At 34.1% G+C, this 27,994-nt stretch overlaps 5 protein-coding genes across 6 annotated transcripts; 4 read left to right on the forward strand and 1 right to left on the reverse strand.

The window, feature by feature from the left end:
* The first annotated feature begins 3,411 nt into the window (after positions 1-3,411).
* On the forward strand, positions 3,412-8,068 carry LOC145598125 (autophagy-related protein 8f). Its single transcript, XM_081654437.1, has 6 exons — positions 3,412-3,618; positions 5,042-5,084; positions 5,166-5,221; positions 5,622-5,674; positions 7,590-7,708; positions 7,792-8,068. Exons 2-6 carry the CDS (start codon positions 5,048-5,050, stop codon positions 7,893-7,895), a joined length of 369 nt encoding a protein of 122 aa, XP_081510563.1. The 5' UTR covers positions 3,412-3,618; positions 5,042-5,047; the 3' UTR covers positions 7,896-8,068.
* Positions 8,069-10,579: 2,511 nt separating this feature from the next.
* Positions 10,580-12,096, forward strand: LOC145599067 (uncharacterized). The gene is made up of 4 exons (XM_081655479.1): positions 10,580-10,871; positions 10,973-11,066; positions 11,406-11,461; positions 11,641-12,096. Exons 1-4 carry the CDS (start codon positions 10,773-10,775, stop codon positions 11,797-11,799), a joined length of 408 nt encoding a protein of 135 aa, XP_081511605.1. The 5' UTR covers positions 10,580-10,772; the 3' UTR covers positions 11,800-12,096.
* A 1,724-nt stretch (positions 12,097-13,820) lies between these two features.
* Positions 13,821-17,543, reverse strand: LOC145597934 (uncharacterized). The gene is made up of 5 exons (XM_081654215.1): positions 17,156-17,543; positions 16,918-16,995; positions 16,745-16,829; positions 15,963-16,051; positions 13,821-14,345 (listed from the first exon to the last, which is right to left on the reverse strand). Exons 1-5 carry the CDS (start codon positions 17,423-17,425, stop codon positions 14,202-14,204), a joined length of 666 nt encoding a protein of 221 aa, XP_081510341.1. The 5' UTR covers positions 17,426-17,543; the 3' UTR covers positions 13,821-14,201.
* Positions 17,544-20,122: 2,579 nt separating this feature from the next.
* On the forward strand, positions 20,123-22,259 carry LOC145598602 (L-lactate dehydrogenase B-like). Its single transcript, XM_081654977.1, has 2 exons — positions 20,123-20,833; positions 21,614-22,259. Exons 1-2 carry the CDS (start codon positions 20,225-20,227, stop codon positions 22,055-22,057), a joined length of 1,053 nt encoding a protein of 350 aa, XP_081511103.1. The 5' UTR covers positions 20,123-20,224; the 3' UTR covers positions 22,058-22,259.
* Positions 22,260-23,090: 831 nt separating this feature from the next.
* LOC145597936 (NADH dehydrogenase [ubiquinone] 1 beta subcomplex subunit 8, mitochondrial-like) lies at positions 23,091-27,408 on the forward strand. Of its 2 annotated transcripts, none has more exons than XM_081654217.1 (4): positions 23,091-23,319; positions 23,409-23,495; positions 23,583-23,678; positions 27,050-27,187. In XM_081654217.1, the coding sequence occupies exons 1-4, from the start codon at positions 23,182-23,184 to the stop codon at positions 27,119-27,121; spliced, it is 393 nt and encodes a 130-aa protein (XP_081510343.1). In that variant the 5' UTR covers positions 23,091-23,181; the 3' UTR covers positions 27,122-27,187. The 2 variants fall into 2 exon arrangements, with proteins under 2 accessions (XP_081510343.1, XP_081510344.1); XM_081654218.1 differs by having other exon boundaries at positions 23,120-23,319; positions 27,158-27,408.
* Positions 27,409-27,994: the final 586 nt, after the last annotated feature.

Below are 27,994 nucleotides of genomic sequence, written 5' to 3' on the forward strand. Positions count from 1 at the left end.
ATTGGATTTTGACCATTCTATAGCTTTTGTATGTGTACCATGATTTTTAAAATGTATACTTCTTATGTATTATTGACTTATTGTTATGTTTGTAGAGTTTAATGGATGAAATAATAATTAATTATTGGGTACAAAGAATATTGACTTGTGATATTGTTAATTTGTCTACATTTGTCAAAAGCATTACAGATAAGAGACTTTGGCAATTGTGTGGATGACTAAAAGGAGAAACATGCTTAAGTATAATTTGGTCTTTTTCAAGGTAGTAAAACATGATTTGGATGTCATATTATGTCTCAAATTTATCTAAACTCCATGTGCTATTGGTAAGAATTCTAGCATTTCTAACGTCGTATTGTGTTATATTCATATGAAATTTATCTACTACGTATTAGGACTAATATTACATTTGAATTTATCTACAACATGTTTCAATTGTAAATTGAAATTGGATTAGTAACTCTTATTCATTAATATTAATCAAAACTAAGAGAGTATTAGACAATGGAAATTATGAAGTGTTGAACTAAAACTAATTATGCAAGTTTTGTAAGAGTATTACTGTTCATCTAGAGTAAGTATCTAATTGTGTACACAAAAGAACAATACGTGCATGCAAAATGCAAAATATAAAAGAATGAAACTTCATTTATATGGACTTATGGAGTCAATGAATTAGTATTGAGGAGTCATCAAAGTCCTAGTCGAATTAGGTTAAGATACACATGTGATTTTAAGATTTTGATTAATTATTTGGCAATTAATTAACCCACTAAGCTTTTATAAATTATCAAGCCTTTCCATGTGCATATAAAAACAATAAGAGAGAGTATTAAATTTAAAATATAAAGGTTAAAATAAAAGTGGGGCCAGGGGGGCGGCAACAAAAACATAGAGCAAGTAGGTATTTGAAATTTGTCAATATTCACAAATTGTATGACAGAGATAAGGAAAAGGACATGTGATATATTGATATGATAATATGGTTATGGTACATACCTTGCTGAGATGGCTAAAGTTCGCCATGAATTATTGGGGCTTACTATGATTGCTGATTTTGACATTACACAACTCATATTATCCCTTTTTTAATGGGCTTAAGCTTGACTTAGCTTGGCCCATCTGAGTTTATATATCCACAGACGGGCATCTATTGTTTATTGCTCATCCTAACTGTCGATCAACTCGTATAGTCGTATATGTAATACGTCTTTTATGTTTGAATTTAATTTCTTTAAAAAGACTTATCATAGTTGATAGTTGTAAATTGAACTTGGATGCATAATTAAATTTAACCTCTTTGTGTTTTAATATGTGTTACACTTTGACCGATACATAATTTTAGTTAATTTAATTGAAAATAAAAGGTAAGTAAGGGTAGATAGAGTATATCACCAATCTATCAATCCGCTTGTTACTCTCTCCGTGTTTTAATAAGTGTTACACTTATCAAATAAATGCTATAAAGAACTTGTTTACAGTGAATTATTACATTTATATTTCAGGGCTACTTTTTTTTTTCCTGGTCATGAATTTTAATTGATCAAAATTGATGTGAATGGTTTCTAAAGTTGGTTGAGGTTGATTCAAGCTTCTATTTTTTACAGTATTAATTTATGTTTTTCCATTGGCTAGAGAACAGAAGGTGACCTGTCCCTCTCTTCTGTTTCCACATAGCAGCCAACACTGCATGTCAAGCAATACAGTAGACTTCACAAATCACAATTGTTGACTCTTCAAACCAAAACTATGATAATACTCCGTAAATAACATATATGCAATCATTAAATGTCAAACTTTTTAATGATCATCATTCTTTCCGGGCCGTCAATTTATATTATTTGATAACTATTACTTGTTACTATTTCAGCCGCAGCTTGAATTTTATGGTAATTATTTAGCTACTTTCAATTATAAACAAAGTAGTAAACGGCTGAACGCTATATAGTAATTTAGGTATATGAATCATTTATTTAGTAATTTACTACATTAATATTATAAATTCAAGTAACGGTAATACACCCTCTTTTCTGAAAAGTTCTGCACTTCTGCTTATGAAGTAAACGAACCATGTCCATGGATTAAAATAAAATAGAATTGTATGAGTTTGCATAAAGAAAAATGTCAATTAGTTGACTATCAACTTTGCATTTTAAAAAGAAATCATACGAGAGAAACTATCAACTCTTTTATTTTCAATTGTTATATATTTATATAAAATATTTTAACGTAAAGTTAATTATTTGACCGCACTTATTATACATCTTAATCTAAGATTAATAGATTATGCCAAGACGGCAAAACCATTCATAGAATAATATGCCTAATTATTGTTACAAGATTACGATTCCATCATATCTATAATTCAGTAATTCCCCTTGTAGATAGTGATGGAATAAAAGAAATTAACATTTAACAGAATTTAAGAGTATTACATGGGCTGAAGCGTTGATAGGCCCGTGAGTCAAAAAAAGGACGTTAAGTGGGCCTCCTGTTAAGGAGAGCGCTCATCTTGCGTGAAGTTCCAGCCCAGGTTGCATGCATAACTCAAAATTTACCCCATTTAGTTACTTGCCTATTTATCTATAATCAGAAGCTAACTTACCAACAAGCAGCTTTTACTTGTAATCTGTATTAGTATGAAATTATTGTGTTTGTACTTAATAATGCTTTAGTTACCCTCCTAAATGTATCCAAGTTGGATTAGGTGAGTGTATCTCTGTATAGTTGTACTAAATATATACTACTATGTTTGATCATGTGTTATTTCATTATTTTGTTTCAGTGTATAGCTATTAGCTAGTGATTGTATAACTATTTTAATTTTGCTCTGAAATGATTTAACCTAATCGATTATGGTTTTGAGCATTAACGTTTTTTATTTCCTCATGAACAATAGTTAATTGTTGAATAATTTTGCAACATAACAATGTTGTAGGAGCATACATTCAAATAATATACCGAGGGGAGAGTGAGGGATAGGACTAGTGGTTAGAGGCTAGAGCTCCAATAATCAATGTCAATAGTTACCTTTTATTAATAAATTTTTTATGCATGCAATTGTTGGTGTAAAGTTCGTAATATAGTTTCAAAAAGAAAGTTTGTAATATAGTAATTGGATAGAGTAAATCATCAATGATCCGGCTTAAAAAGTGAAAACATGACGAATTTAAGCAGTCCAAGATATGCATTTTAGGCAAAGCAATCGTATTTGCTTTATCCAATTCAAATATGACTATTTCAACTAAAAGCCCGACCCGACCTGCACGGCCCGACCCGGGGACCGGGTAAGAGGTGATTGCTTGCGGCCCAATCATACCGAGAAAGCGTATGAGGCAGAGCACTCAACATCAAGAGGCCTTAAAAAAAGGCAGAAAGAAGAAGAAAGCAAATCAATCTAAAACAAGAAATTTGTAAATAAAAGGATTAAAAAAGGAGAAAGAGATCGCTTTTCAAAGTCATCATAATCTCAGCTTTATCCTCAATCCTCAAACTCAAACTCAAACCCACCTCAGACCTAACCATAACTTAACGGGGTTTCCCAAAAAAAAAAAAAACTCAATCTTTCCCTCTTTTAATTCGTTTCTCTAATCGCTTGCAAATTGGGTGCTTTAAAAGGTTTGATGATTCTTAAATATTCTACCTTTTTCTTTTAATTGTTCTTTTTAACTTTTTCTAATTTGCTTGTTCTTTGTTGGGTATGGACATGGTTGATCAGTGAATTAGATGTAATCTATAAAATCTGCTACTTCAATATATCAATCTTTTTGGCTTTATTGCTTCGAATCAGTTCTCTGTGTGTATATCTTTGGATTACAGTAGTATGTATATCTTTGGATTACAGTAGCTCTTTTAAATGTTTAATATTTTCAATTTTATTTTTGTGGGGGTGAGGTTGAATGGGTTAATTGTTGATCATCTGCTTGTTCCAAAATATACACACACTGTATAAATTTGTAAATTGTAATTTGAAAATTGTGAAATAAAGGGGGAAAAAAAATATAAGTTAAGAGTAGGACTAGGTTTTTTTTTGAGGTTGGCCTATAAAGAATTAATGATTGATCAAGTTATTGTAAATTTCAGTGAAATTATTGATTGTGCCTGATTCTTGATGAAACAAACAAAAGATTAGATTGATAGATAACTAGTAATTGTCAAATCCCTTCCGTTTTATCATAATCTTATAAAAGGACTTCTCTTTATTTGTTGTTAAGGGCTGATTTCTTGACTTCAACGAGATATAGCTTGTTTAAGTGCAATTCTTAAGACGTGCAGATTATATGCAGTTTAGTTATGAAATTACAAATTACACGTCTTTGTTTTTTCTCTTTGACCGAATTCAAATCATGACCCTAGTTTAATTATGAACTTACAGTTATTGGGTTTTTCTGATAACTTATGTTATTCAAACTCTTCTTTATTTCAAGCACCTGTGTTGGACTATGATATCTATATTGGACAATTGAGTTTATATATGGACTGGTTGTAAAAATAAAATTATGTATATGTGTGAAAAGAAAAGGAGAGAGGACAGATAACAATGTCAAATATGCTGATATTTGGGTTTGATATGACAATTTTGACAAAGATTTAGGAAAGAAATCAACTGCTACTTGTTCATTTGTATTTGGATCACTGGAAACATGCAAATGCTTTGGAATCTGAATATCTTTTATGAATGCTGGACAATGGTTTGTCAAATCTTCCAATGTGCACCCATACCTGCCAATTGGTCACATTATGCGACTTATTAAAGGTTACTTGCTTATTAAATTGTCTAATGTGTCCCTCTTTTGATGGTTCTGGTTTCTCTTAACTGGTTTATAATCAGTAAAACAAACATCTGCATCTTTACTTGTTAATATATGGTGGTGAAAGTAAATGATATATGGCTTGGCTGTGGAAAAAAAATACTACTCCTTGATAGATATTGACCCGATACATATATAGGCACTATATAGCTTACTGTTTGCTTATTTTTCGTGTCTATAACTTGTATACATTAAAGCAAAATTCTGAAGTCCTTGGCTTATTATTTCAGGATCTAATGGCAAAGAGCTCCTTCAAGCAAGAACATGATCTTGGTAAGGTTTTCAACTTAGGTTTTTGTTGGAACTTTTTGGATTCTGATTCTCATAATTATCCTCCATCCTGATTGATTTCAGAGAAAAGACGTGCTGAGGCTGCCAGGATCAGAGAGAAATACCCAGACAGAATACCGGTAAGCAACTTTATATGTCCTGCAGGCTGTTGATATATACCGGTTGTTTAGACCAACTTTTGTGAATTAGTTTCTTTGTTGAATACCTCTCCTTTGTAGTGGTGATTGACATTAAATCACATTCGCAAACTGATAATAAAATCTAAATGATGCTGGCATCACTTTGTTTTTAATGGGTTTTGGCCTATACATCATCTGGGTTGTCCAGCTGTTACTCCCTAATAGAACAAATCTGTTTACATATTTGCCTTTGTTAAACTTACATATATAGTTCTCCAACCATGTCTTTGGTGTGAGTTTGCTTTGAGTGATTTTGTTTTTCCACTATCTATTATTGGGTCTCTTCTATCTTCTTGTTTTCATTTATATTTTGGTCATTGTTTGTTGGTGTGTTTTGAAGGTGATTGTGGAGAAAGCAGAGAGAAGTGATATCCCTAATATTGACAAGAAAAAGTAAGATGTTTGTTCCTTTTTTTTTTTTTTTTTTTTGTATGAATCAATATATCAAATCTGAACTTCTATCTGGCATTCTGATGGTATTGCATGATATTTGGTTGCACTACTTATTTCTGATTTGTTTTCATCTTACCAAAGCAACTATCTATTGGTATAATAGTAATGATGCATGGCTACTTGATCTTTCATGGGGTTTTCTATATCTTTCATTTCATACTTTTCTTTTTCCTATTAGGTGTAAGATAGGGACTGTAAAACTGAGTAGGGGAGATAGTGTGGTGGATCCAGAAATCTTAGGCAGGGATGCTTAAGTTTTGGCATGTAAAACAAAGACTTTGCTGTCTGCTTTGACCTGATTGCTATTTCTGTTAAAGTTATCTTGTTAGAATCGTATCAGAATATACCCTTTTGTCTAAGTTTACTAATCTGAAAAGTTTTCAGACCTTTCAGCACTAAATGCCTTTAATTCCTTTCCTTTTCTGAAATGGCATGAATATGAAAGATAAGGGAAGATTGTCTTCTAATGCTAGGAATGAATGCTCATCTTTTGTTTAGCTGGCGGAAAAAAAAAAAAAAAAAAAAAAAAAAAGAGATGAAGAAAGAAAGAAAAAAAATAATAATAAAAAAAAAAGAGATGAAGAAAGAAAGAAAAAAAATAATCTGGAGCTAAGGTATGGGTACACGAAACATAAACAAATTCATGGATTGTTTCTTTTCTTGCTTTCTTGTGTTGAATTATCTAACTTGAGAGTCCTACTTGTTAGGCTTGTAGCCTGTCTATCAAACACTGATCTGGCAATGCCCCCTTCTTTACTTAATGGTCTGCTGAGCTGTCACCTTCCTGAAACATGTGCATTTTATGTCTTAGTGTTGCTTTGGATAATCAATGTCATTAATAGGGTACAGAGAATAATGGGTCTACAATCTTCATGCAGCTACATAATCTCCACGAGATCAATCAATGAATCAATATGTTTAATTTTAGCATTTCACTTTATTAGCAATGCTCTGTATTTTGCCTGTAAGTTCTCTGGACCTTATAAGATGAAACCATTGAAAGAGTGACTTGGATGCAATGTCAATTAAGAATTGAGGTCATTACCTTACTTGTTCCTCCATGTATTATTTGCTTGAAGCTCATGTTGCGAGTAGTAGTGCGTAGATTGAATTTCATGTAGTACTTGCATGAATTCTCAAGTATAAAAGCTCATGGAATCTAGAAAACAGCATAAGCATAAGCATAATTATAGCTCATGTAGTACTTGCTTTAAGCTCATCTTATGCTATGCTTCTATGCCTAAGCTGTTTTCTAGATTACATGTTTTGCTCTTTGTTATGACAGGATATAAACGTCTTAGGATTCTATAAAAGGTTTGTAGTGCCCCTAACCTCGTAAATGTCAAGATAATCTCTTGATATTTCTTAAAGGAGCTCCTTAACATATAATTTGGCTCTTGAATTTCTTTAATAGTGCATAATTAAGTTACTTTTCAAAGATATATTATCTTATGCATGATTGTTGTATTGTTAATTCTAGTGTTAGAAGAACCCCGATTTAAATAGCAATTTAGAGCTATTCAAGTATTCAACACTATCAAAAAACAGTGAAACTTTTGATAATAGAACAATTTATCAAATTTCAACCAAGCAGTTCTTGTTTTCTTTGCTGCTCTGGGGTAAATCTGGTTATACTTGCCCCTCCTCACTGCATGTGGAAGAAAACTACCTGCTATGAAGGGTATAACACTATAACCTATTGTAAGGACATTTTTTTGGGTGTTTAGTTGTTGCTGTAGTTTAGTATGAAGTATGATATGACTCCGTATTAGACTGAATATGTTAAGACTTAAGAGTAGCTGAATTTTCTCTATATTTGTCTGATGGACATATTTGCTAATTCAAAATATTGCAGATACCTAGTCCCAGCTGATTTGACCGTAGGACAGTTTGTTTATGTGATCCGCAAAAGGATCAAGCTAAGTGCAGAGAAAGCAATTTTCATCTTCGTGGATAATGTCCTCCCACCTACTGGTAATCTTTGATGCTTTCATTTCCTAATTAATATGGAGAGTGTTCAGTGTTGACGAATCTCCCCACTTTTTTTTTTTCTGCAGGAGCAATCATGTCTGCAATATATGAGGAAAAGAAAGATGATGATGGGTTCCTGTATGTTACTTACAGCGGTGAGAACACATTTGGGTTTTTAGCTATGGAGTAGTGCGATTTAACTTGATGGATTCACCTGGACCTAAATAATTGTAATAGTTGTCATTTTGGTTTCATAGCTATTGTGAATTGCTATTTCTACACTCAAAAAGGAGTAAACATTGTGTAAATGCTGTAAATAATTTGATCCTATGATGTTTTAATGGTGACTTTTACTGCTTTTAAGACTTGTTAAAGATTATGAGATTTGTGCTCTCAGATGCAGCAGCTTCACTCCTCACTTCCCAAAGGCAAAAATTGAGATTTTAATAATCTGATTGTAAATATCATGTGGAGGGAACGTGAGCTACTGCCACTTAGCGCATCGCGTGTGGACAATGAAAATGGGCCTACTTTGTTTGGTTGTGCTCCCAATTTCTACCAAGGAAGCAATTTGGTGGTTTTGACTACATACCCTGTCTCCATCGCCCATTCTCTGGGCTCTTTTCCTCCCCTTTTGTCTCTAGTTGCTTCAATTATCATATCTAGTATTCCTTCCGTCTCTTTAAAACGTTGCGCTTGTTTTAATCGACTATTTTAGGAGTATACGGGATATAGGAAGGCACGTAATGACAAATCAACAAATATGTAGTATATTGTAAATATGATCTCAGCCAGGTCTTAAATACAAATAATAATAATCAGTATCTTGAGATTGAATAGCTAGTTTAATTTATGAATTGGACCGTACCATGAGATACAGTATATGTTTTTATTAAGATGACATATCCTAATTAGTGCTAATGATTTCAAGGACATAAGCAAGTAGGTGGACCAATAAGAAAAATGCATGTAACAGTATTATCGTTGGGAGGAAGTAGCTTAAAATGATGCAGTCTACATTAACAAATGGGGATCTTCGATGGCACACTCATGAAGGCACAACCCTCGTACTGCACTAACATAACTACTTAAAATAGCATAAGCATAATAGCATTAGCATGCTAATTAACAGTAATTAAGACTTACTAGATATTGGTGCGAACACTAGCTAGTAGCTACCCATATTACTACTAATATTGGAAATAAGACATTAATTTCCAAATAAATACTTGAGGGACCAAAATTCTACCGTTCCACCTTTTTACAAATTAAGCAGGCTAGATGAGTAAATTATGCAAGAAAATAAGAAAAAATAAAGATTTTGTAGCATCCAATTAAATTGGGGTGAAACACAAGACATGGAATGGTGGGTAACAAATGGGCAAATCGCCCCTTATTCTCTGTTTCTGTTTCTAATTTCTATCTATGCTAATTTACCAACACCACCTTATCTTTTATATACTCTCTTTGCGTCCATAATATATTTTCGTACGTACGTAGTAATCACTTTGATTACTGATTATACTATTACTTGATCTACTTGAATATTATAGAGACATGTATGTGAATGCATGATTTAAATGTATTTCAATTCTTTTATGAGTAATAATTGTATCATGTACTTGGTTATAAGGTGTTGAAACTATGTGATTATTGTTTCCTGGTAGAGAGACTTGCTAGTGTGTATGTTCGTTTATGATGCCCAACAGAATACAAGTAGTAGTTGTTATAAGTCAATTTTGGCTGTTTGATGGGGTAGGTGGATATTTGACGATGGTAGCTAGTGCTTCTATATTTGGAATCAGAGGTCGGATCTTCGAATCTTCACAAGAGTAATGTTTTACTAGGATAATAGAGATGAACATACATATGTTGAGATTCAAAGGAAATTTTAATTTGACCAGGCCAGTGCACATACTACTCTACTTTGGGTCCATTATAAAACTACTTGACAATAGAAGATCAAAATTTCTAGTACACTACCATTGTACGTATGTTTAGTTATTCTCCCTCTTCTTCATTGATTTGGAAACTCTCACATATGGATTCTATGTAACAGCCTATAAGTTGCAAGAGGCTGTAGCGAAGGAAATTAATGCCTTTTTAAGCTACTCTTTATGACCAAATATAGTAGTCGCATAATATTACATTCTCCAATAAATTATCACCTTTACTTTCAAATAAAAGCAAAATTCGCTATAACTATTCATGAAAGGAATATAGGAAGGACGAACCTAAGCTACAAATATAATAAGTAGAGGTGTCAGAACCACACCCGACCCGAAAAATATCCGATTCAAATTTCGACTCGTGTGGACACAATAATTTATCATGACTTAAGTTTAAAAATGGACCCAACCCGACCTAGCTCACCGAATCTAATCTGAACACCTGAATTGACACCTCTAGTAATAAGTGTTATATGTGTGAAATTATAGTGAATATCTTTAAAGAATAAACAAATAAGATAATGAGGGTGACAATTAATTTAGTATGATAAGTTATTATCTAATCTTAGTATTGTATATAGAGAAATAGAGTAGTTGATTGATTATTGTACGTTTAGTACTCATACTCCGTATCATTGATTACCAAGAAGAGATATAGGTATGAAGATTGCTCAATAGACATGTAAAGGGAAGTGAGAAATTTAGGAGTAATACTCGTAGTAGTAGTGGTGGTGGTGGGGCTAGAATGTAAAATGTAAGCCCCCACAAGAGTAAAAAGTGTTAGGGAGAAAGGGGGACAAGTGTAGTCCTTCAAAAGATATATTGAATTGGCAATATCAAGGTTCATCATCACCCAAACACCTCCATGTTCTCGCAATTAAGGACCTCCCTCTTCCTTAGCTTCATTATATAACCCTCTATATATATGTTCATGTTAAAATGTCTCTTAGTACTCCACTACTACACCCTCTATTCTAAACAACAATAACTCAAAGGAAATATAAAACCCTAGCTCTTTAATCCCCTCATTTAAATACTAGCTAGCTTTTTAACCTTTTTTTTTGCCCTAATTATACACATTATATACTCACACTTTTTTTTTAGATCATCATCTTATCATGTCTTTGGTTGCGCTTAAATTTTTGGCTGCCTTGTTATTACTTCAAATGCATGCATGCAATGCAAGGCACACCTTTGATCTTGTTTCCTATACCAAGGTATGAGTGATTTAATCTTTCAAATTTATAATAACAAAATAATAATGCATGCTGCTCTGATCTGATCTTGTATATATATATAATGTGGATATATTTTTAAGGTGCTGGATGCTGGCGAGAAAACAAAGCTAGTCCATCTTGAAATTGATCTCAAGGGATCTCCTATATTTGAGGATACCATGTATACATCTTCAGGTACGTTACGCTATATAAATTTGTCCCATTATTTAACCGAGACAAAAATCACAAGTAATGTAACATAGGTAGCTATGTTATAGTACACTCACAGCCCTAGTTAATTAAGTTGATAGCCAGGACATGTATATGATCATGCGCATGCGACCCTTAGCTTCGTAGACTCATGCCGTAGGCGTGGCAAGGCCGCAAGGAGGATATGTCTTATTATATATGTGCACAACCTTATATCATACTAATAATAAAGACCGCCAATGAATTAACAATAACATGCATATATATTAATATAATCAGCTTCGTTTTCATTAACTAATTTGTCCTTTGGAATGAACTTTGCAGATGAAAAATCAATTGCTACGTTGGAATATAACTCAAGGCCGTCAAAGGAGATGCAGGTAGATAGCTACATACCTTATATTACCTCAGTTAATTATTATGTGCAACTTTAGGGTATTAGTTGTATGATGTAAGATATTTCAAAGTTACACAAGATAATAATAGAAATTATAATAAGAAGGTGAACTAGTGAACATTACTAACAATCACACATTATTTACTGTGCTGTTGGCGGCAGGGAAAAGTGAAGCCAAGATCAATGCTAGAATCTAAGTCACATGATGAGACCAAACAACCGACTACTAGTGATACAAATGAAGGTGAATCCGTGGAGGATGCCGTGGTCATGGATTATGTTCATCCCCATCGCAAGTCTCCGATTCACAACCATCATTAGCTATAGAATAATGTCCTTGTATGACCAATCTAAGCTAGCTCCTAAAACACGTTTACGTTTAAACATAAGCAAAATATTATTTCCTCTCTTTGGAGTCTGTTTTCCATCAGACATGTAACATGAGTAAACCTATCATATTAAGTATGTAGTGGATCCACAGGACCACAGTTTTTCCTTATTTTTGTTTGTATCCTTGAACAACGATATGTATGATGTGTGAATATATTTTGTAACTTATTATATATATTGTGGACAAGCTAAGGAATTATATTAATGAAGTTTAACGTGAAAGATCAAGTGGAGGGCCATGTTTGACAAGTATGGCGCTTGGTTCCTCTTTATTACAATAGACTGAGGGAGAGGCGGCAGGTATCTGTTATTAACTGCTATTTCAGTTATTCTCAACTACCAATCTCCCGCCATGTAACTGTAACAAATGAGAAATTATTCTATGGATTATTAGAATCTACATGCTATATATATGTTCATGATTTTCACTCATGGACCATGTGTCTCCCTATTCGTGATTTGTTAAGTGTAAACATATAGATCAACAAAAAGTATAAAATTTAGAAATAATTTAGCTCCTAATCAAGACTTCACCAACTAAAGCTATCAGACTGTGGCGTGGTGAAAAATATAAGGGATATTATACCATATAACCTTGTGCACATGCATGAATGGAGATATGGTAGCATAGGGATTGCTAGCACTATCATCCTTAAATGGCCAAAACTGAGACATAGATTTCTGCTGTAGCAAATCTCTATCATATGGATATTTGTCTCATGATATAATCTTGTGGAAAAATTATGTGAGGGCCGAGTCGATATCAATGTTGGTTCATATACATCTCCTCTTTTATGTGGCTGCCGATATTTGTGCCAATATGCATTTATTTCTTGGACGATTATTTATGAGTCCATGTGTTTTACACACAAAATGCATTCACATTTTTTTTATTTGTTTGGAGATTCAAATATTGGTGCGAATCGGAAACAGATTTGTAAATATACGGAGTACAAGTCTAAAAGATAAGAGCTACCGATTAAAAAAAAAAAGTTGTAAGCTTGCAACAAGATCAATATACCAGGTCATAGCAACGCAAGCCTAGATTATTAAACAGATATGTAAATATACGGAGTACAAGTCTAAAAGATAAGAACTACCGATTAAATTATATTTTTCGTATATGTTTCATTTTTATTTCCTTGGCCGAAAGTAAGGACTCTTATTAGACTCCAACATTCAAGGTTTCCTCGTCTAGTATTTATGGATTAGACTATTTGAAAGGTAAGAAAATCTCCATCCCCAAACTTGGTAAGAATGAACCTCAAATCTATCTCTAACACCTGAGCCAAGCCTGTGTGGGCATATAATGGTAGGCATTTCATTTGTTTCTTCTGCATTAGTTGAAGTGAATTTGTCTCCAATGAGGCAAGGAGTTCAATTTTCTCTCATGGGCGTATGGAGTATCACTTCATTATATTAGTGCTCCGCAAATTTTTTAACCCTTAAAAATGAAGTCTGTTTATGACTTTATGTTATCCGATGTCTCCGAAGAGACATGTAATCTATACTATCTTTCCACCCAATTTATATACTCGTATCTTTCAAGGCTTACACAACTGCTAAGAGAGTAAGAGTGCTACAAGTTGTATTGGAACTCGTAGCTAATATTGAATTATTGATATGTCGGCATTTTAAACAAACAGATAATATGAGAAAACTAAGATAAAAATGTCCCTATAATTAAAAATAAAAATAAAATAAAAAAACACTATGGAAAGTAAGATATGAATGAAGGTGTACATTTTATCGGACCTAAGTTTCTGTAACTCAATGATGACAAACACGGAAAAGTCTCAAGCCATAAAAAAAAGTCAAGTATGCAGGGCTAGCTTTGTACAGAGTAGCAAATAGTGAAAACATTAATCTATATGAACCATACAAGTTCAAAAGAGATGGTGACCCTAACCCATATGAGAACTGACTTACCGAGTACGGCAAGAAGAAAAACGTTTGGGACAAATCCTGTAACCGGCCCATCTTTGACAATTAAAATTCATGTAAACTATAGGAGACACCATGGGACATTGATCCGCTTACAAAGCTAGTCAGGAGACATCTTGGTCCATTCAACTGGAGCCCATAAAAGGACCTCAACAAAATTGTCTTGCTCATGACTCATGAGTCAATCGATAATAATCCACGGAACCTGTACTTTCTCATGCAGTGCATATTACTTGTTGAATGGTATACAATTTATAAAATAAAATAATGAGATGGAAATTGCTCTGGTAAAATAAGTCAATATACCACCTGAAGCAAAACATCATGTATAGACCACAGTAAAATAACAGTAGCACTGAATCAATGCATGTATGATTGATCTTGAACAATCAGGCAGTGCTGCAGCTGAAAATGAATGGCTTCACTAATTGAATGAATTCGGATGTCCGAATCCCCATCTTTAAGTAGATCTCTCCTCCTCCCAACCAGAAGAAGTCAGGCGAAAGCTTCACAATTGCTTCATCTAATATAACCTGGGAACAGACGGGCAAGAAAAACAGTTCTGAATCAACTATCTTTCAAACAAAATCATCAAAGAGCACACATACATGTAACCAAGAATAACAGAGCAGCTAAAATGAAAATTTTCAAGGATCAACTCTTGCTCAAGTATAATGCTAATGCACGTCATTGAATATTTGAAGGTGCAACTCTGACCCTTAACAGAAGAGATCGCCTCTTACACACTAAAAAAGTGACATTGCACACTTCTCAGGCAGAAGCATGGCCTTTGTTAGTAGGTTCACGACATTTATGTATTACAGGCCTATTACAAATTTATACTGAAAAGAAAAGACCTTTCATCAATTACCTGCTAAAAAAACATATGATGTATAAAAAATACTCTTCTGCAAATTATTTCAAAGTAAGACTATTGATCTGTATGCAAATTATTTCAAAGTAAGACTATTGATCTGTAAGTAATTTACACAATTTGACAAACGAAAACATTCACTGAAGCTTATCAACTCCAAACTAAAGATTTCTACGCATGCACGGCTTCCACAATACTTTAATACTCTTTAGAAATAATCCAATTTTCTAGTGATCTACTCCATATCACATGGACAAGAGGAGTCTTATGCTATTCTGGAACTCAAAGATTAAAAGAAGTCCAACTTCCCAAAAGGCATGACATTCCATCATTGTAGAAACTTGAAGGCCTCTAAAGCTACAGTTTTATATCAGTAGTCAGAAATATGCAAAATTGTTACAGTTTTAAAGCTAACCCTTGAGCTTCACAACAGCTAGTAAATGTTTTTGTAATTATAGAGTTTACAGTAGTAGTAAAGCACTTGCTACACAGCTTAAACTTGTATCTATATAGAACTTGCACACTGGCAATATCTTGACTAGCTATAGAAAGTTAGAAACTTCAGTCTTAGAAACAATCTACTCACATAAAAATAGAATAAATTTGAAAGAGCTTACTAAAATTACAGCAATCTGTGTTCAGCAAAACTAATCATCAAATAAAAAAGCTGACATCACAGAATGCAATAAAGGGATAAAAAATAACCAGAACTTTCAAAAGGCAACTACTCCAAAAGGATGGCATGCCAGAAAGCTTCAACGACTACTTGATGAGCACAAAAAGACATTAAACCAAATAGCAACAGAATTAGAACTCTAAATAGTATAAACACTAAAAACTCCAGCCTATACCCTAACATTTAACCTCAATAAGGGATCACAAGTGGTGAGGCCATTGGACAGTTTGATGGATTGATTGCAAGGCAAAAGGTAGGGCCCAAAATAGGGCAACAGAATTTGATAGTTTGCCCAGACAAAAGATGGTCATGGGCTTATGTGTTGCAGGTACAAGCAGCAGGAGAAAGCAAACCACGTGTGAATGATAAAAAAAAAGACCATGAATCTGATCTTCTCTATAAATGCCACGTACCGACAATTTGGAACGGTAAACATTGTTTAGTATGCTAATACATAACCCCTAACACCCAAGGATATGCATTTGAAGAGAACATTCAATAATTCATAGACAATGACACATCATACAACCAGGTATAACGTAATAAAATCTTCATTTCACAATAAGTATGTGCTTATAGTTGTGAATAGCATTTGATTACCGGTATGTCAGTCTTCATGCCAATACATGTAACAGCATCATGTTCAAAGCCAGTTAAGTTGTTTGATATCTCCTCTGGAGCAAGCCTCACTAACCACGAAGAAGGAAACAAAAATTCAGGTTTTAGTCACTGAAAGTTAGAAAGGAGCAACGGAAAAAAAATAAATAAATAAAAAATTCTAACAACAATACAATCCTGAAGAAGAAACTAATTTATTTTCAGATACAAAGACAGAAAGAAGCTGAGCATAGAGTCTGCAAGAGGAGGCTGGGAAAAGATCAGGACGGGAATTCATTGTTGTTTATGCAATTAACAAGCCAACGCATTTAATGAATTATATCTTTTAGAATTTTAATTATCTAGTGCCAATGCCTAACAGATGCAACACAAGGAACTAAGAAAGTAAGATTCTATAATATTAGAGCATGTTTGGTATAATAATCAATTAATTGTTTCCATTACCTATTGTTTGGTATTAGAGGTGTTTTCATTACCAGTGGTTTGATATGAGATGTGTGGTAACACAATTCATTTACAGAGGGTAACTATTACCACCCTTATTACCCCATTTGTGGCACTTTATAGGGGAGGGTTTGGGGGTGAGTAAGTTGAGGCATGTAATAAGTTATGTACCAATGTTTATGCAAACATGAATACAACTTGTAACAACAGTTAATATCTAAACGATGAAGTACCAAATCACAAGTTATGACACACATTAAACTTGTTTGTTAAAACACATTGAAAATAAAGATGATAAGCACAAGAGGAGAGGTACTGACAGTTGAATTTCTTTTTAGGGACTTTGCCCTGATTGAGTGTGTATAGGTAGTTTTTGACAGTTTCAGCATTGAATCTTGCAGTGTACTGCAATACAAAACCACCAGAATTAGATTTATGAAAAAAAAGACATAAAATAGTAAGTTAAGAAGTGAAGAGAAGAAGAAAAGAGCACCTGTACAACCACCACATAGTACTTAGAATTATACCGGTTGTTACAATCTATAACGTCAGACTGGGCTTGAGTATTCACCTGAACCAATAATATTTCATAATTACCGATTAAACAATTCTGTTTCCAAAATAAAGTCAAATTATCCATTACAATCTTGAATCATTCCATAATAAAGCAATTGCAAATGAAATCAATTGAATGAAATAAAATGATAAAATGAAGAAAGAAGGAGTGTTACCAAAACAATGCTTTTACAAAGATGATGAATGGATGGAGCAGATAAGAGATCTCGCCTAGCTTCAAGAGAACGGTCGTAATAATCGGAAGGGACAACCTTGAACTTAAAATCGTTGACACCATTGGACCGCAATATGCCGGAAAGACGCTCTGCGGTGGCGTCACTGGCGGCGTCATCGGAAGAAGAGAGTTGGAGCTCCAGTTTTGCTATTCTTTCCAGGATTCGTCTTTGAATTCTTTCTAATTCCTCCATCTCCACTTCTTCTCCCATTCCTTCTTCTGCGAATCCGGAAATTAACCCCCCGACTAAAATGCCCACAGGCTAACCATTCAGCTTTTGGGCCACAACCACAATATCTTAGTTATTCGCCCTTTCACAAGCATTAGTAGTAAATCACTTGAATTGCCCTCCTCTACTCCACTATACTAAATTAAACTTAATTTATTGCGGAGTACTCCTTCCGTTTTTTAATACTTACTCCATTTCTTCATGCGCAAAGTTTTAGGAGATTTTAAAAAAATAATAAAATATAAATGTATTAGGGTGGGTGGAAAAATAAAAAGTTGTATAAAACAAAAGTAGTGGAGAGGATTAGAGAAATAATACACACAAGTATACACACATTTAAATTTTTTTAAAAAGGTTAGATGAAGAACCCTACTGAACCAGCACCCCTTATAGGTTAAGTGCTTAAATCAATCAGCTCCGCAGGTCAACTCTTGAGAGTATAGGGGGGAGGTAAGGAAATCCCCTACTCTCAAGCAAATGTAGTTGGTGGGTGTCAGGAACTTAATTTCCCTTGCCTTGTATTTTCATTCATTGTCTATATACAGCTTAATGACAAAACTATATGGCCTAAGCTTACATTGGCCCATTAGATACATTAGCTACATAACTAGGCTTAACAATGCGTGGGGCTCGACCGTCACAAGATGATTTGCCCATCAACTCTACCAAGCTTTGCTTGGTTATGCAGATATTTCAATTGTCAAACACAGATAATATGGTAGGATGGCCCGAAATTTGAATGTAATATTTGCAACATACAAATAATGAAATAAACAATATAAGGAGGATAGAAAAGGTAGACTTAGAAAGTATGAAGTCATTAAAATCCATCACATGTGTGGTTGATAAGGTTTGTGCAAGGGTATGGAAAAGACGAGGCAAGATTTTAACAACATTCTACTTTTAAGTCTTACTTGATAAATTTATATGAAATTCTTTGATTCGTGATTTTTACGGCAATGATATACTATTTTTTTTATGACATATGAAAGTGAAGTACACAAAAATACTTGGTATGATCTCCTTGCAAATAAGAGCATACTTTTTTTTTTTTTTGCCAAACAAATAAGAGTATACTTAATTACTTGAGTTCATGAAACCGCTAGGCCACAATTAGTACATACAAGTATGTTTTTTTTGAAAGAACAATTAATACTTGTGATTAATTCTACCGCATATATTATTTTTCTATTTTCAGTGATTTGAGACCCCAATCAAAGTTGGGCCATGTGCAGCGGCCATACAGGGTAATGGCCGGCCTTGTATTGATTACAAGTTACACTCTCATTCATTTTATTTATTTATTTATTTGTTTTGGCTGGAGTTATCCTCTCTCTTATATATCAAGGCGGTTATAATTATGCGGGACAATAGTTTCAACTAAAATATGATTCATAACTTAGAAATTAGAATCATTTATATGTATTTTTAATATTAAGATTTCAGATAGAAGAGAATATGGTGTATCGGAAATCCATATGGAAACTTTTGATGTTTCGAAATTTTTATGCGAATATTCAATATTCATCAAAAGTTTTAAGACTTGATAAGGAAAGCATTGGAAAGCTGATTAAATTAAACTTATAAAGAAAGAGTAGCACGCAGATTTACATCATGTGATCCACTCAACATCTTGTTTTGCTAAGTCGGGCGATAGCACATGGTTTAGAACTTTAGATGCATAAGAGTCCTTTACAATGTTTAAACATTCAAACGATTAGTACGGCAAAGGCACATTTTAAGAAAACATTCAACTGTCCCTTACTTTGTTTTATCGAGTTTGACCTTTCTAATAATAGTGGCAAAGTGTTTCCTTAAGTATTTTTCAAAATGAAATAAAGAATAAGTACTTCACGGAATTATATGCATGTATATAAAACATTGCTAATGTTTAAACCATTGGCGTTTACAAAATATATATAAGTGGTTTATCACTCCATAATATATTTACAAGTATAAATTTTTTGGTGCAAATATTAACTAGTAGCTTAGTATGGGAGTGTGATCTGATTTTTAACTTTAGGATGTAGAATCATCGAAGGCTAGAATGCATAAAATTGGACCATTTTCATAGGTGCATAATTTTAAATTAAAAAAACATTGTTAGTCTAATGTATTATTGAGTGTTGACTAGATGAGCAATGGAAATTGGAAGTTTAATTTATGATATTGCATTGCGTTAATTTATAACATGGACAAAGTTGTGAAAAAGTGCAAACAAAAAGAGAATGTAACGTAGGGGAGTGTAACATGATTGAACAAGAGTACAAGACATTGCATACATTTATGTTACGGAGTAAAATATATACACCTTTAACGTGTTATAATTTATTAGAAGAGTCTCTCTAATTTCTCATAAATGATGTTATTAGACTAATGATATACCTGTACATAATTTGATAGACAAATCTAAGGTCAAAGTAGACTCCACAATTGAATTGAAGAATGTTTAGACAATTGTTGTTCTAGAAAGCAAAACCTCGTTGAAGAAAAATGGTTTCTTTGGTAGGAGGCAAGCGCGTCGTCTTTAGTACGGTATTGTGTTTGTGTTTTATACCCTGTAGACTGTAGTAGATGTTTGAAAATTGACCATTCCCAATACAGGAAACCAAGACCCTCCCTCTCTTTTTAAGAAAACATTATTCTTACCTAATACGTGTAACTCCTGGTCTTCCCACACTACCCCTGTTGTGATCTTGATTCCTGACTAACAATATAAGTATCCTCCCCTGTCCACGCCCAATAATATCAAATCAAATAAAATCAGAAATTACAGTAGAAATGGCAATGCACAAAAACCCATCATCCACATCAATGTCGGGTCTAGACATAGCAGGATCCTTCTTTGCTCCAATACAACAAGCAGCCCCACCATCTCCAACCAAACGCCACATTAAAATATCCATCATCGGCACCGGCAACGTTGGTATGGCCATCGCTCAAACCCTTCTCACTCAAGATTTAGCCGATGAGCTCGCTCTCGTCGACGCCCTCCCTGACAAACTCCGCGGTGAGATGTTGGACCTCCAACACGCCGCCGCCTTCCTCCCTCGCACTAAGATCGTCGCTTCCACTGATTATTCCGTCACCGCCGCTTCTGATCTATGTATCGTCACTGCTGGGGCTCGCCAGATTTCTGGGGAGTCTCGTCTTAATCTTCTTCAGAGGAATGTTACTTTGTTTAAGAAGATTATTCCTCCTTTGGTTCAATATTCTCCCGATGCTATTTTGATGATTGTTTCTAATCCTGTTGATGTCTTGACTTATATTGCCTGGAAGTTATCCGGTTTCCCTTCTAATCGGGTTATCGGCTCTGGTACTAATCTTGATTCCTCCAGGTTTCGCTTTTTGATCGCTGATCATCTTGATGTCAATGCCCAGGATGTTCAGGTACATAATCTTAATTTTCACTGTCATTTCACTTCTACAATTACGGAATATTCGTTTTATCTAATTACTCATGCCAAAATACTCCATGCTTCATACTTTATACTAAGTAATTCTCTAAAATAGCTTTAAAATTCTACCTTTATTTAGATCTCATCTTTTTTTGTTTTGTTTAATTTTAAATTTTATGAATATGATTAGAACAACTTTTTCCAACTTTCCAAGTTGATCGATATTTTATTCCTAATATCAGTTACGGAGTATAAAATATCACTACATACTCCATTTATTAGTGAAGAGTTAGCTGCCTTAACCCAATTAGCAAAAGCACACTTTACATTAATTAATTTATATTAGTATTTGGTTATTGAAACACTTATCTATTGTTTATACGGCTAAGGCTAATGCAACATACTACGGTCTACGGAGTAATATCCTATTCTCATTCTTATACCTGCAATTGTTGGATTGTACTTATGTTTCTGGGCCAAAAAAATATTGAATATGAGGCCCACTTTAGTGCTTGGGCAAGTACCTTTCCACTTAGATAGACGCCAACAAGAGAGCTTCTTGATTTCTTGGAAATTGGCAAATTGCAATACACTTATATTGGCCGGGTTAGGTTTTGACAAATCTAAAATAACATTCATAAATGATCAATAGGATACTCTCAGTTTCACTCTAGTAGAGTAGTAATGTATGGAAATATGCAATGTTATTTTGTATTCTCTATGATATCACATATTTACTTATTCAACGAACTAATTTTGATTCTAAAACCAGGCATACATAATAGGAGAACACGGGGACAGCTCGGTGGCACTATGGTCAAGTATAAGCGTAGGAGGGGTTCCTATCTTAAGTTTCTTAGAAAAGCGGCAGATTGCCTACGAGAAAGAAACTTTAGTCAAAATACACAAGGAAGTCATCAACTGTGCCTACGAGGTTATTCAGCTCAAGGGATACACATCTTGGGCTGTTGGTTACTCTGTTGCTAACTTGGCTTGGTCCATTCTACGTGATCAACGAAGGATTCATCCTGTTTCGGTGCTTGCCAAAGGTTTCCATGACATCAACGATGGGGAGGTGTTCCTCAGCTTGCCTGCTCAGCTTGGGAGAGGTGGTGTGCTTGGGGTTATAAACGTGCCTATAAGCGATGAAGAAGCTGAGCATCTTAGGAGAAGTGCTAAGACTATTATAGAGGTGCAGGAACAGCTTGGCGTTTAGTTTATTAATTAAGGAGCCATACCACTCTTGCTCACAATAATGTATTCAAGAATATCAATTAGCTGCGTACTTAAATTGTTAGCTTGTTTTTATTTCTTTGACAATGAACTGTATTAATTGCTTTGCTTATTAGTTTTTTCCTTAATCCTCCCTACTGTATTAAAATATCTCAAATAGAAATATATTTTGTCATTTGTCTCAATTCCTAATGCGCCATAAATTCCTTAGCAGCTATGCCTAATGAATGATTAGAGAGCTTATACCTCTGATAATGTCATGATAAGTTTATATCAAGTTAGAGAAATCATAGTATAAAAACCCATTATTAATAGGCACAATTTGATCTCAAATTTTGTTACCACCCCAAATACTTGCTTAAATGTGAATTTAAACTTGTTGATATCTACACCATTAATTTGATCCAAAGTCTTGATGCCACCCTCTAAGGCTTTGACCAACTAAAAATAATTGGCATCTAAACCATTAATTTGATGTGCATATATATTGGAGAAGGATAAACACTGACAATACAACTACTTCGTAGTTAGCAAGAGATTCTAGGTAAATGTGCTAACTACTACAAAGTTCATTTGATGATAAATTGATAAAAATTTCCGACTCATACCTTACTTATAAAATACCAATGAGACCTTGTCGTAGAGATTAGGATTGAAGGTTTGTGTATAGCACGATCTTTTCTCATCATCAAAAGAATTCATCTTACCTCTACCGTTTGAATTTTTGATGATTATTAGTGATTCAACTGATAACTAACTCATAAAACAATAAGTTGATAATGTGTGTTTAGTTTACAACTTTACGCACAATCTTTAAAAAATCGCCCCTCTATCTATATTTTCTTATGAAACAAATGTGTGATAATTACTAATTGGTTGGATTGAAGTTAAAAAAAAAGGTGGGGGTTATCGCTTAAAAATTGTAGTCGGGTGGTTGTTTAAATCTTGAAAACACATAGCCCAATGGACAATCCAATACCGGCCCAGGAGATGAGAGTGAAACGAAGCAGCAAGTTGAGCATGAACCATATGGTTAACAATCAAACTCCCTTGGCTAATTGCTAATAGTCGAATCAAAATCAAAATCAAAATAAAAATCAAGATCAAATGGCAGGAAGACTAAGCAAAGTAGGTTCAGCAATACTTGGCGGAAATGGTGTGGTGTCCCGTTCCATTGCCAACTCCCTCCGTCAACGTTCGGGTATGGGACTCCCCGTCGGCAAGCACATCGTCCCCGACAAGCCGGTTTCACTCTCCTCTTTTTTATTCAATTAATTTCTGTGTTAATCGGAATCGGGATTTAAATAATTATTATGTTTTCTGGCAATAAATAGCTTCCGGTGAACGATGAGCTAGTGTGGGACAATGGTACTCCGTTTCCAGAACCTTGCATAGATCGCATCGCTGACACTGTTGGAAAGGTTTCCTTCCTCTTTCCATTTTTTTTTTTAAATAATTGATTAATTTTCCAGTTTTAATTATGAAATTGTTTGGTTTGGGATTTTCAGTACGAAGCATTGGCTTGGTTATGCGGTGGATTAGGGTTCTTCGCTACTCTCGGATTGGCCGCTGTCTGGAATGATAAAGCTTCTAAATATCCCTTTGTAAGTCAATTTTTTTTTTTTTTTTATTTAGGGTTTTATGCGATGATTTGATTTCAATTTGGTTAGCTGACACATTTCACATTTTCCTAATTTGGATAGAACACTTGGTTATAAGTAATCCTTTTTTTAGTATTCAATTACACTTTGCTCATGCACTACTTGCCAAATTTTGGATCTCTGGTTAAGCTTCATATTGTTTTCCTTTCCCAATTCCTGCACTTTAACGGATTTCAATTACCTGTTTCTTAGATGCCATGGTTTGTGCAAGGTTAAGTTTCGACCATTGTTGTAATTTGGGTCATTGTTGATTTACTTAAATTGGCGAAATATCTTTGTGATGACCGAAACTCTTGGTAGGTTTGAAAGCATATCAGGGGTAACATGTGAAATTGAAAGATTTATATGCATTGCCTTCTACTGGATAATGCTGGTTCTTGTCAAAGATTAAGTTTAGCCAAAGCATAGGCCATTTAATATATCCCTAATATATTCACATATCCATTGAAATAAGAAATAGATTCCTTTTACTCTGTTTAGTTCAGATAAGCATTTAGAAATAGAAGCGTAAAGATCAATGTTGGGCTCTTGACTCTTGAACGTGCAGGTACTTTTATTCCCTATCATTGTTTCATAAACACATGAATTCAGAGTTAGACCATACTTTTTATTTCTTTCTAGATAAAGACAAAACTTATCATAAATTAAACAGAGTTAAGAGTGAAGCCGTAGGAGGCTAATGTGATGGACTCAGTGGGGCTGCCACCTAAGTGTAATGGGAAGCTGAGGCCAGGAGACAGCAAGGCACTATTCGACAAAACTCATTAATGTTCCACTAATGAGGAGAGCAACATGAATTGAGCAGGCTGATCTTCTGTTGTAATAGAGACAAATATTTTATTGTTAGGGTAACCTTACTAGTGAACTTGAGTATAGATAGCATGGCAGTAGATTTAATGTGTGAATTGTAAGGAACTAGGTTGAGAAGAGAGTAATAACCTAAAGTTACTAAGAGAGTGATAACCTAAAGTTATCAAGAGAGTAAAAGCCTAATGCTTTGCCATTAACAGTCAAAGAGTCAAGCTTTCATCTTTATTCATTTGTCTCGTTAATTCTGAAATACGAAGTCCGAAACCTAGTCTATTACAGCTTATACCCGTTAGGATTTACAGATGTACTTATATCATGGCCAAGATCAACAAAAGTGCTAGTTGGAGTCTTTGAGAGTCTATTTGTAAAAGCCTTAAATCACCCAAGGGTTTAAAATAAAAATTTGATTACACTAAATTAAGGGCTTCCTTGTTCTTCTAGGCAAAACATCCGACACATGTTGGTGCTTCCTCCTTTGGATATGGAACTGGTACCTAGGATGGAATCAAGCTGTCCCTCCAATTTGAAATTAGAGTTTGATGCCTTGAGTTATCTCTGGAAGGCTCAAAACTTTCTTGAAAGGCTACAAGACAGTCAGTTAAGATAATACTCCTTCTGTCCCATAATATAGTTCCTGTTTTCGTATTTTAGAGATCCAAAATGTTGTTCCAATTTCTATTTTTGGATAGTATATTAAGACCATTATACCCTCACTTTTTAACTTTATTCATTGTATTTTCTAAATTACCCTTGAATTTTGCACATGCCTTGTACTTTTTTCCACTTTCTCTCTCTAAATTTTGTCTATAATTGTACTTTTCACTTTTATTAATGTACTTCATCCACTTTTTTCTCCTCTTTCTTAAATACCGTGAAAAAACACAAACAACAACTATATTATGGGATGAAGGGAGTACAAGATTACAAAGTGACCAGCTGTTAATCTAGTTTAGAGCTTGTTGAACCCTATAAGTTCTGCAGAAAGGGTATTATGTGCAAAACTCATGGAGGTTATACCTTGAATCTATGGACCCTTGCAATCTCTACAAACTGCTGCTAGACAAGGGTTGGGATGGGGGTATAAAGAGGCATCAGTGTTGTCTTCAACTGAATGAAGGAGGATTCCATAGTGAAGGACTGAAGGGTATGGCTTTACTTCTGCAGTTGGTTCCTTTTGGCAGAAGAACCATTTCATATCAGCTCAAGAGCAATGGTTTGAATGAGGTTAAAGGAATGTTTATAACTTTATATTGATAATGGTCCAAGAATTTCTCATGTTCCAAGTGAACCAAAAGCCAAAAGCAAACAAAACATTGAAAGGATACACCTAATTTAGGGCTTTTTCATTCTTGCAATAGTATTTTTTCTTTATGACTTGCTGATAACAAGGTATAAGTTTCATAATCACTTATTATTTCCAGTAAATCTGTGTTCATGTGTATAAGGTGCTAGCTCTGGGTCCTATTTGCCTATTTATTTGGGTGGGAGCACTGATACATGTAGTCTGATAATTCTGATTCCTCCTAGACAATGGAAATATGTTGACATGAAAAACTACTGTGTTCATCTCTACTAGCTCTGGGTCGTAGAACTCTCAAATTTGGGTGGGAGAACTGTTACATGTAGTGTATTTCCTTCTAGAGTTGTAGACAATGACGTATGTTGACTGGAACAAATTCACTAGTAATGTTAGTGTCCCAGTAGGTCCAGTATACCATGAAATCAGTGCACATGTAACTTAACATGGTTGGAATTAATTTTATTTTGGTTTTTTTTTTTTTTTTTAAATTTTTTATTTTATTTTATTTTATTTAATTTAATTTTTTTTTTTTTTTTTTTTTTTTATGGGGTGAGGCTTTAAGCACCTGTTCTTTTGAACTTATTTTCCAGTTTAGTTCAGTTTAGGTTCAGCTTAGCTCAGCTCAGTTCAAAAAACAAGGCCTAACCTGATAACCTTGTAATATGACTTTTAAGCCATAGTGAAACTTAAGGGTGTTTTTTCATTGCCATATGCTAGGTTGGAGTGACATAAATGTGTTTTGTAAAATATGACCAACCATTAGTGGTATCAAGTATTTATTGTACTATTCCTTGTTTCCCGGTCGTCCTTCTGTTTACTTTTGCTTTTGTGCTGTTTTCAACGGCTTTGATGGCAAACTGATGGTCTCTTTCTCTACTATATTGTGCTGCTAATCTATTGTCACACCCACTTGCTGGGTTGCAGAAGTGCTTTTGTTTGTAATTTAGATTCCCCTTTTACGTTATTTTAGGTGAATTATCTTTACTTAGTGTAGCTAAAACCTTATTGATTTATAGGAGATGAAGGTATCACCTGAATTGCAATGAGCTAACATGCTTTTTCAAAAATTTCATTTGAGTGAAATAGCTCAGTTTGAGGGTGATCTATAGTTGTGATTTCTTTCAAACATCATGCGAATTTCTACTGTTTGAAAATTTTCCATTTCTAGCTAATTGCTCACTGTTAATGGTTTTGTGCTGACCAGACTCCAAAGGTTTATCCATATGACAACTTGAGGGATGCGAATTTCTACTGTTTGAAAATTTTCCATTTCTAGCTAATTGCTCACTGTTAATGGTTTTGTGCTGACCAGACTCCAAAGGTTTATCCATATGACAACTTGAGGGTAGAGCTCGGTGAAGAACCGTAGATGCATCAACTCCAACAACCGTATCACAAATGTTGTTCAGCTAAATGGCCTTCATTTTATATTTTATGTCCATCAGTAGCTCTGGGATGATAAAAATAAAGGTCTGACATTTTGTTTTCAAGATTGATATGGATATGCTTGGCAACTTTTCTGTTAATTTCATAATGTGATGCTACTTATATTTTTGAATGGTATATGTAATACTCATAACTTCCTGTGTCTTGGGGACATCTTGTCATAACAACCAAACAAATCCATTCACCATGTTATTGCAGTAGATAATTTTTTGCATATTACTGAAAGTTCTGAGTAAGCATGCAATTGTTAAATTATACAACATTTTAGTTATGTGAATAAATGTCTTGATAAGCTTGTATAGGACATTCGGTGTATTACCCTTTGTCCCATCACTGTCGTTTTCATCAAATTTTCAGATGAAGACACCATATCATGACCATGTCCCATGGGGATAAGGTAAACTTACATAACTGGTGTAATATCAGGGCATTATGGGAGAGGAACAAGGATCTGATAAACTTACTAATACTCTTGTGGTTTGTTAAGGTAAGAGGCACTACTCCATACCTCATCCTCAACCACAGGGATAGTGGTTAACAATATTTCTTCCATACCAATACCACGTTAAAAGCTTAATTTGCTTTATATAAAGTGGTAGTTTGGGGAATTCTCACTGAGAGAATATAACGTTACTAGGGTTAGTGGCGTAGAAATGGGCCCTGTTTCTGGACCAAAATTTTAGATAAGCCATCGCTGATAAAT

Source organism: Chenopodium album, chromosome 20, assembly GCF_948465745.1.
Source record: "Chenopodium album chromosome 20, dcCheAlbu1.1, whole genome shotgun sequence".
Taxonomy (NCBI): Eukaryota; Viridiplantae; Streptophyta; class Magnoliopsida; order Caryophyllales; family Amaranthaceae; genus Chenopodium; species Chenopodium album.

What these genes read in the sequence shown, in the direction of transcription:
- LOC145597934 (XM_081654215.1), bottom strand. Translation starts at nt 17,425, where the DNA reads ATGGGAGAAGAAGTGGAGATGGAGGAATTAGAAAGAATTCAAAGACGA. An exon ending in TTTGTAAAAGCATTGTTTTG is followed by an intron (nt 16,996 to 17,155) that starts GTAACACTCCTT and finishes TTATTGGTTCAG; the next exon opens with GTGAATACTCAAGCCCAGTC. An exon ending in ACTATGTGGTGGTTGTACAG is followed by an intron (nt 16,830 to 16,917) that starts GTGCTCTTTTCT and finishes TTTGTATTGCAG; the next exon opens with TACACTGCAAGATTCAATGC.
- LOC145597936 (XM_081654217.1), top strand. Translation starts at nt 23,182, where the DNA reads ATGGCAGGAAGACTAAGCAAAGTAGGTTCAGCAATACTTGGCGGAAAT. An exon ending in TCGCTGACACTGTTGGAAAG is followed by an intron (nt 23,496 to 23,582) that starts GTTTCCTTCCTC and finishes TGGGATTTTCAG; the next exon opens with TACGAAGCATTGGCTTGGTT. An exon ending in AAGCTTCTAAATATCCCTTT is followed by an intron (nt 23,679 to 27,049) that starts GTAAGTCAATTT and finishes TGTGCTGACCAG; the next exon opens with ACTCCAAAGGTTTATCCATA.
- LOC145598602 (XM_081654977.1), top strand. Translation starts at nt 20,225, where the DNA reads ATGGCAATGCACAAAAACCCATCATCCACATCAATGTCGGGTCTAGAC. An exon ending in TCAATGCCCAGGATGTTCAG is followed by an intron (nt 20,834 to 21,613) that starts GTACATAATCTT and finishes TTCTAAAACCAG; the next exon opens with GCATACATAATAGGAGAACA.
- LOC145599067 (XM_081655479.1), top strand. Translation starts at nt 10,773, where the DNA reads ATGTCTTTGGTTGCGCTTAAATTTTTGGCTGCCTTGTTATTACTTCAA. An exon ending in TACCATGTATACATCTTCAG is followed by an intron (nt 11,067 to 11,405) that starts GTACGTTACGCT and finishes TGAACTTTGCAG; the next exon opens with ATGAAAAATCAATTGCTACG. An exon ending in GGCCGTCAAAGGAGATGCAG is followed by an intron (nt 11,462 to 11,640) that starts GTAGATAGCTAC and finishes TGTTGGCGGCAG; the next exon opens with GGAAAAGTGAAGCCAAGATC.
- LOC145598125 (XM_081654437.1), top strand. Translation starts at nt 5,048, where the DNA reads ATGGCAAAGAGCTCCTTCAAGCAAGAACATGATCTTG. An exon ending in CCTAATATTGACAAGAAAAA is followed by an intron (nt 5,675 to 7,589) that starts GTAAGATGTTTG and finishes AAAATATTGCAG; the next exon opens with ATACCTAGTCCCAGCTGATT. An exon ending in TAATGTCCTCCCACCTACTG is followed by an intron (nt 7,709 to 7,791) that starts GTAATCTTTGAT and finishes TTTTTTCTGCAG; the next exon opens with GAGCAATCATGTCTGCAATA.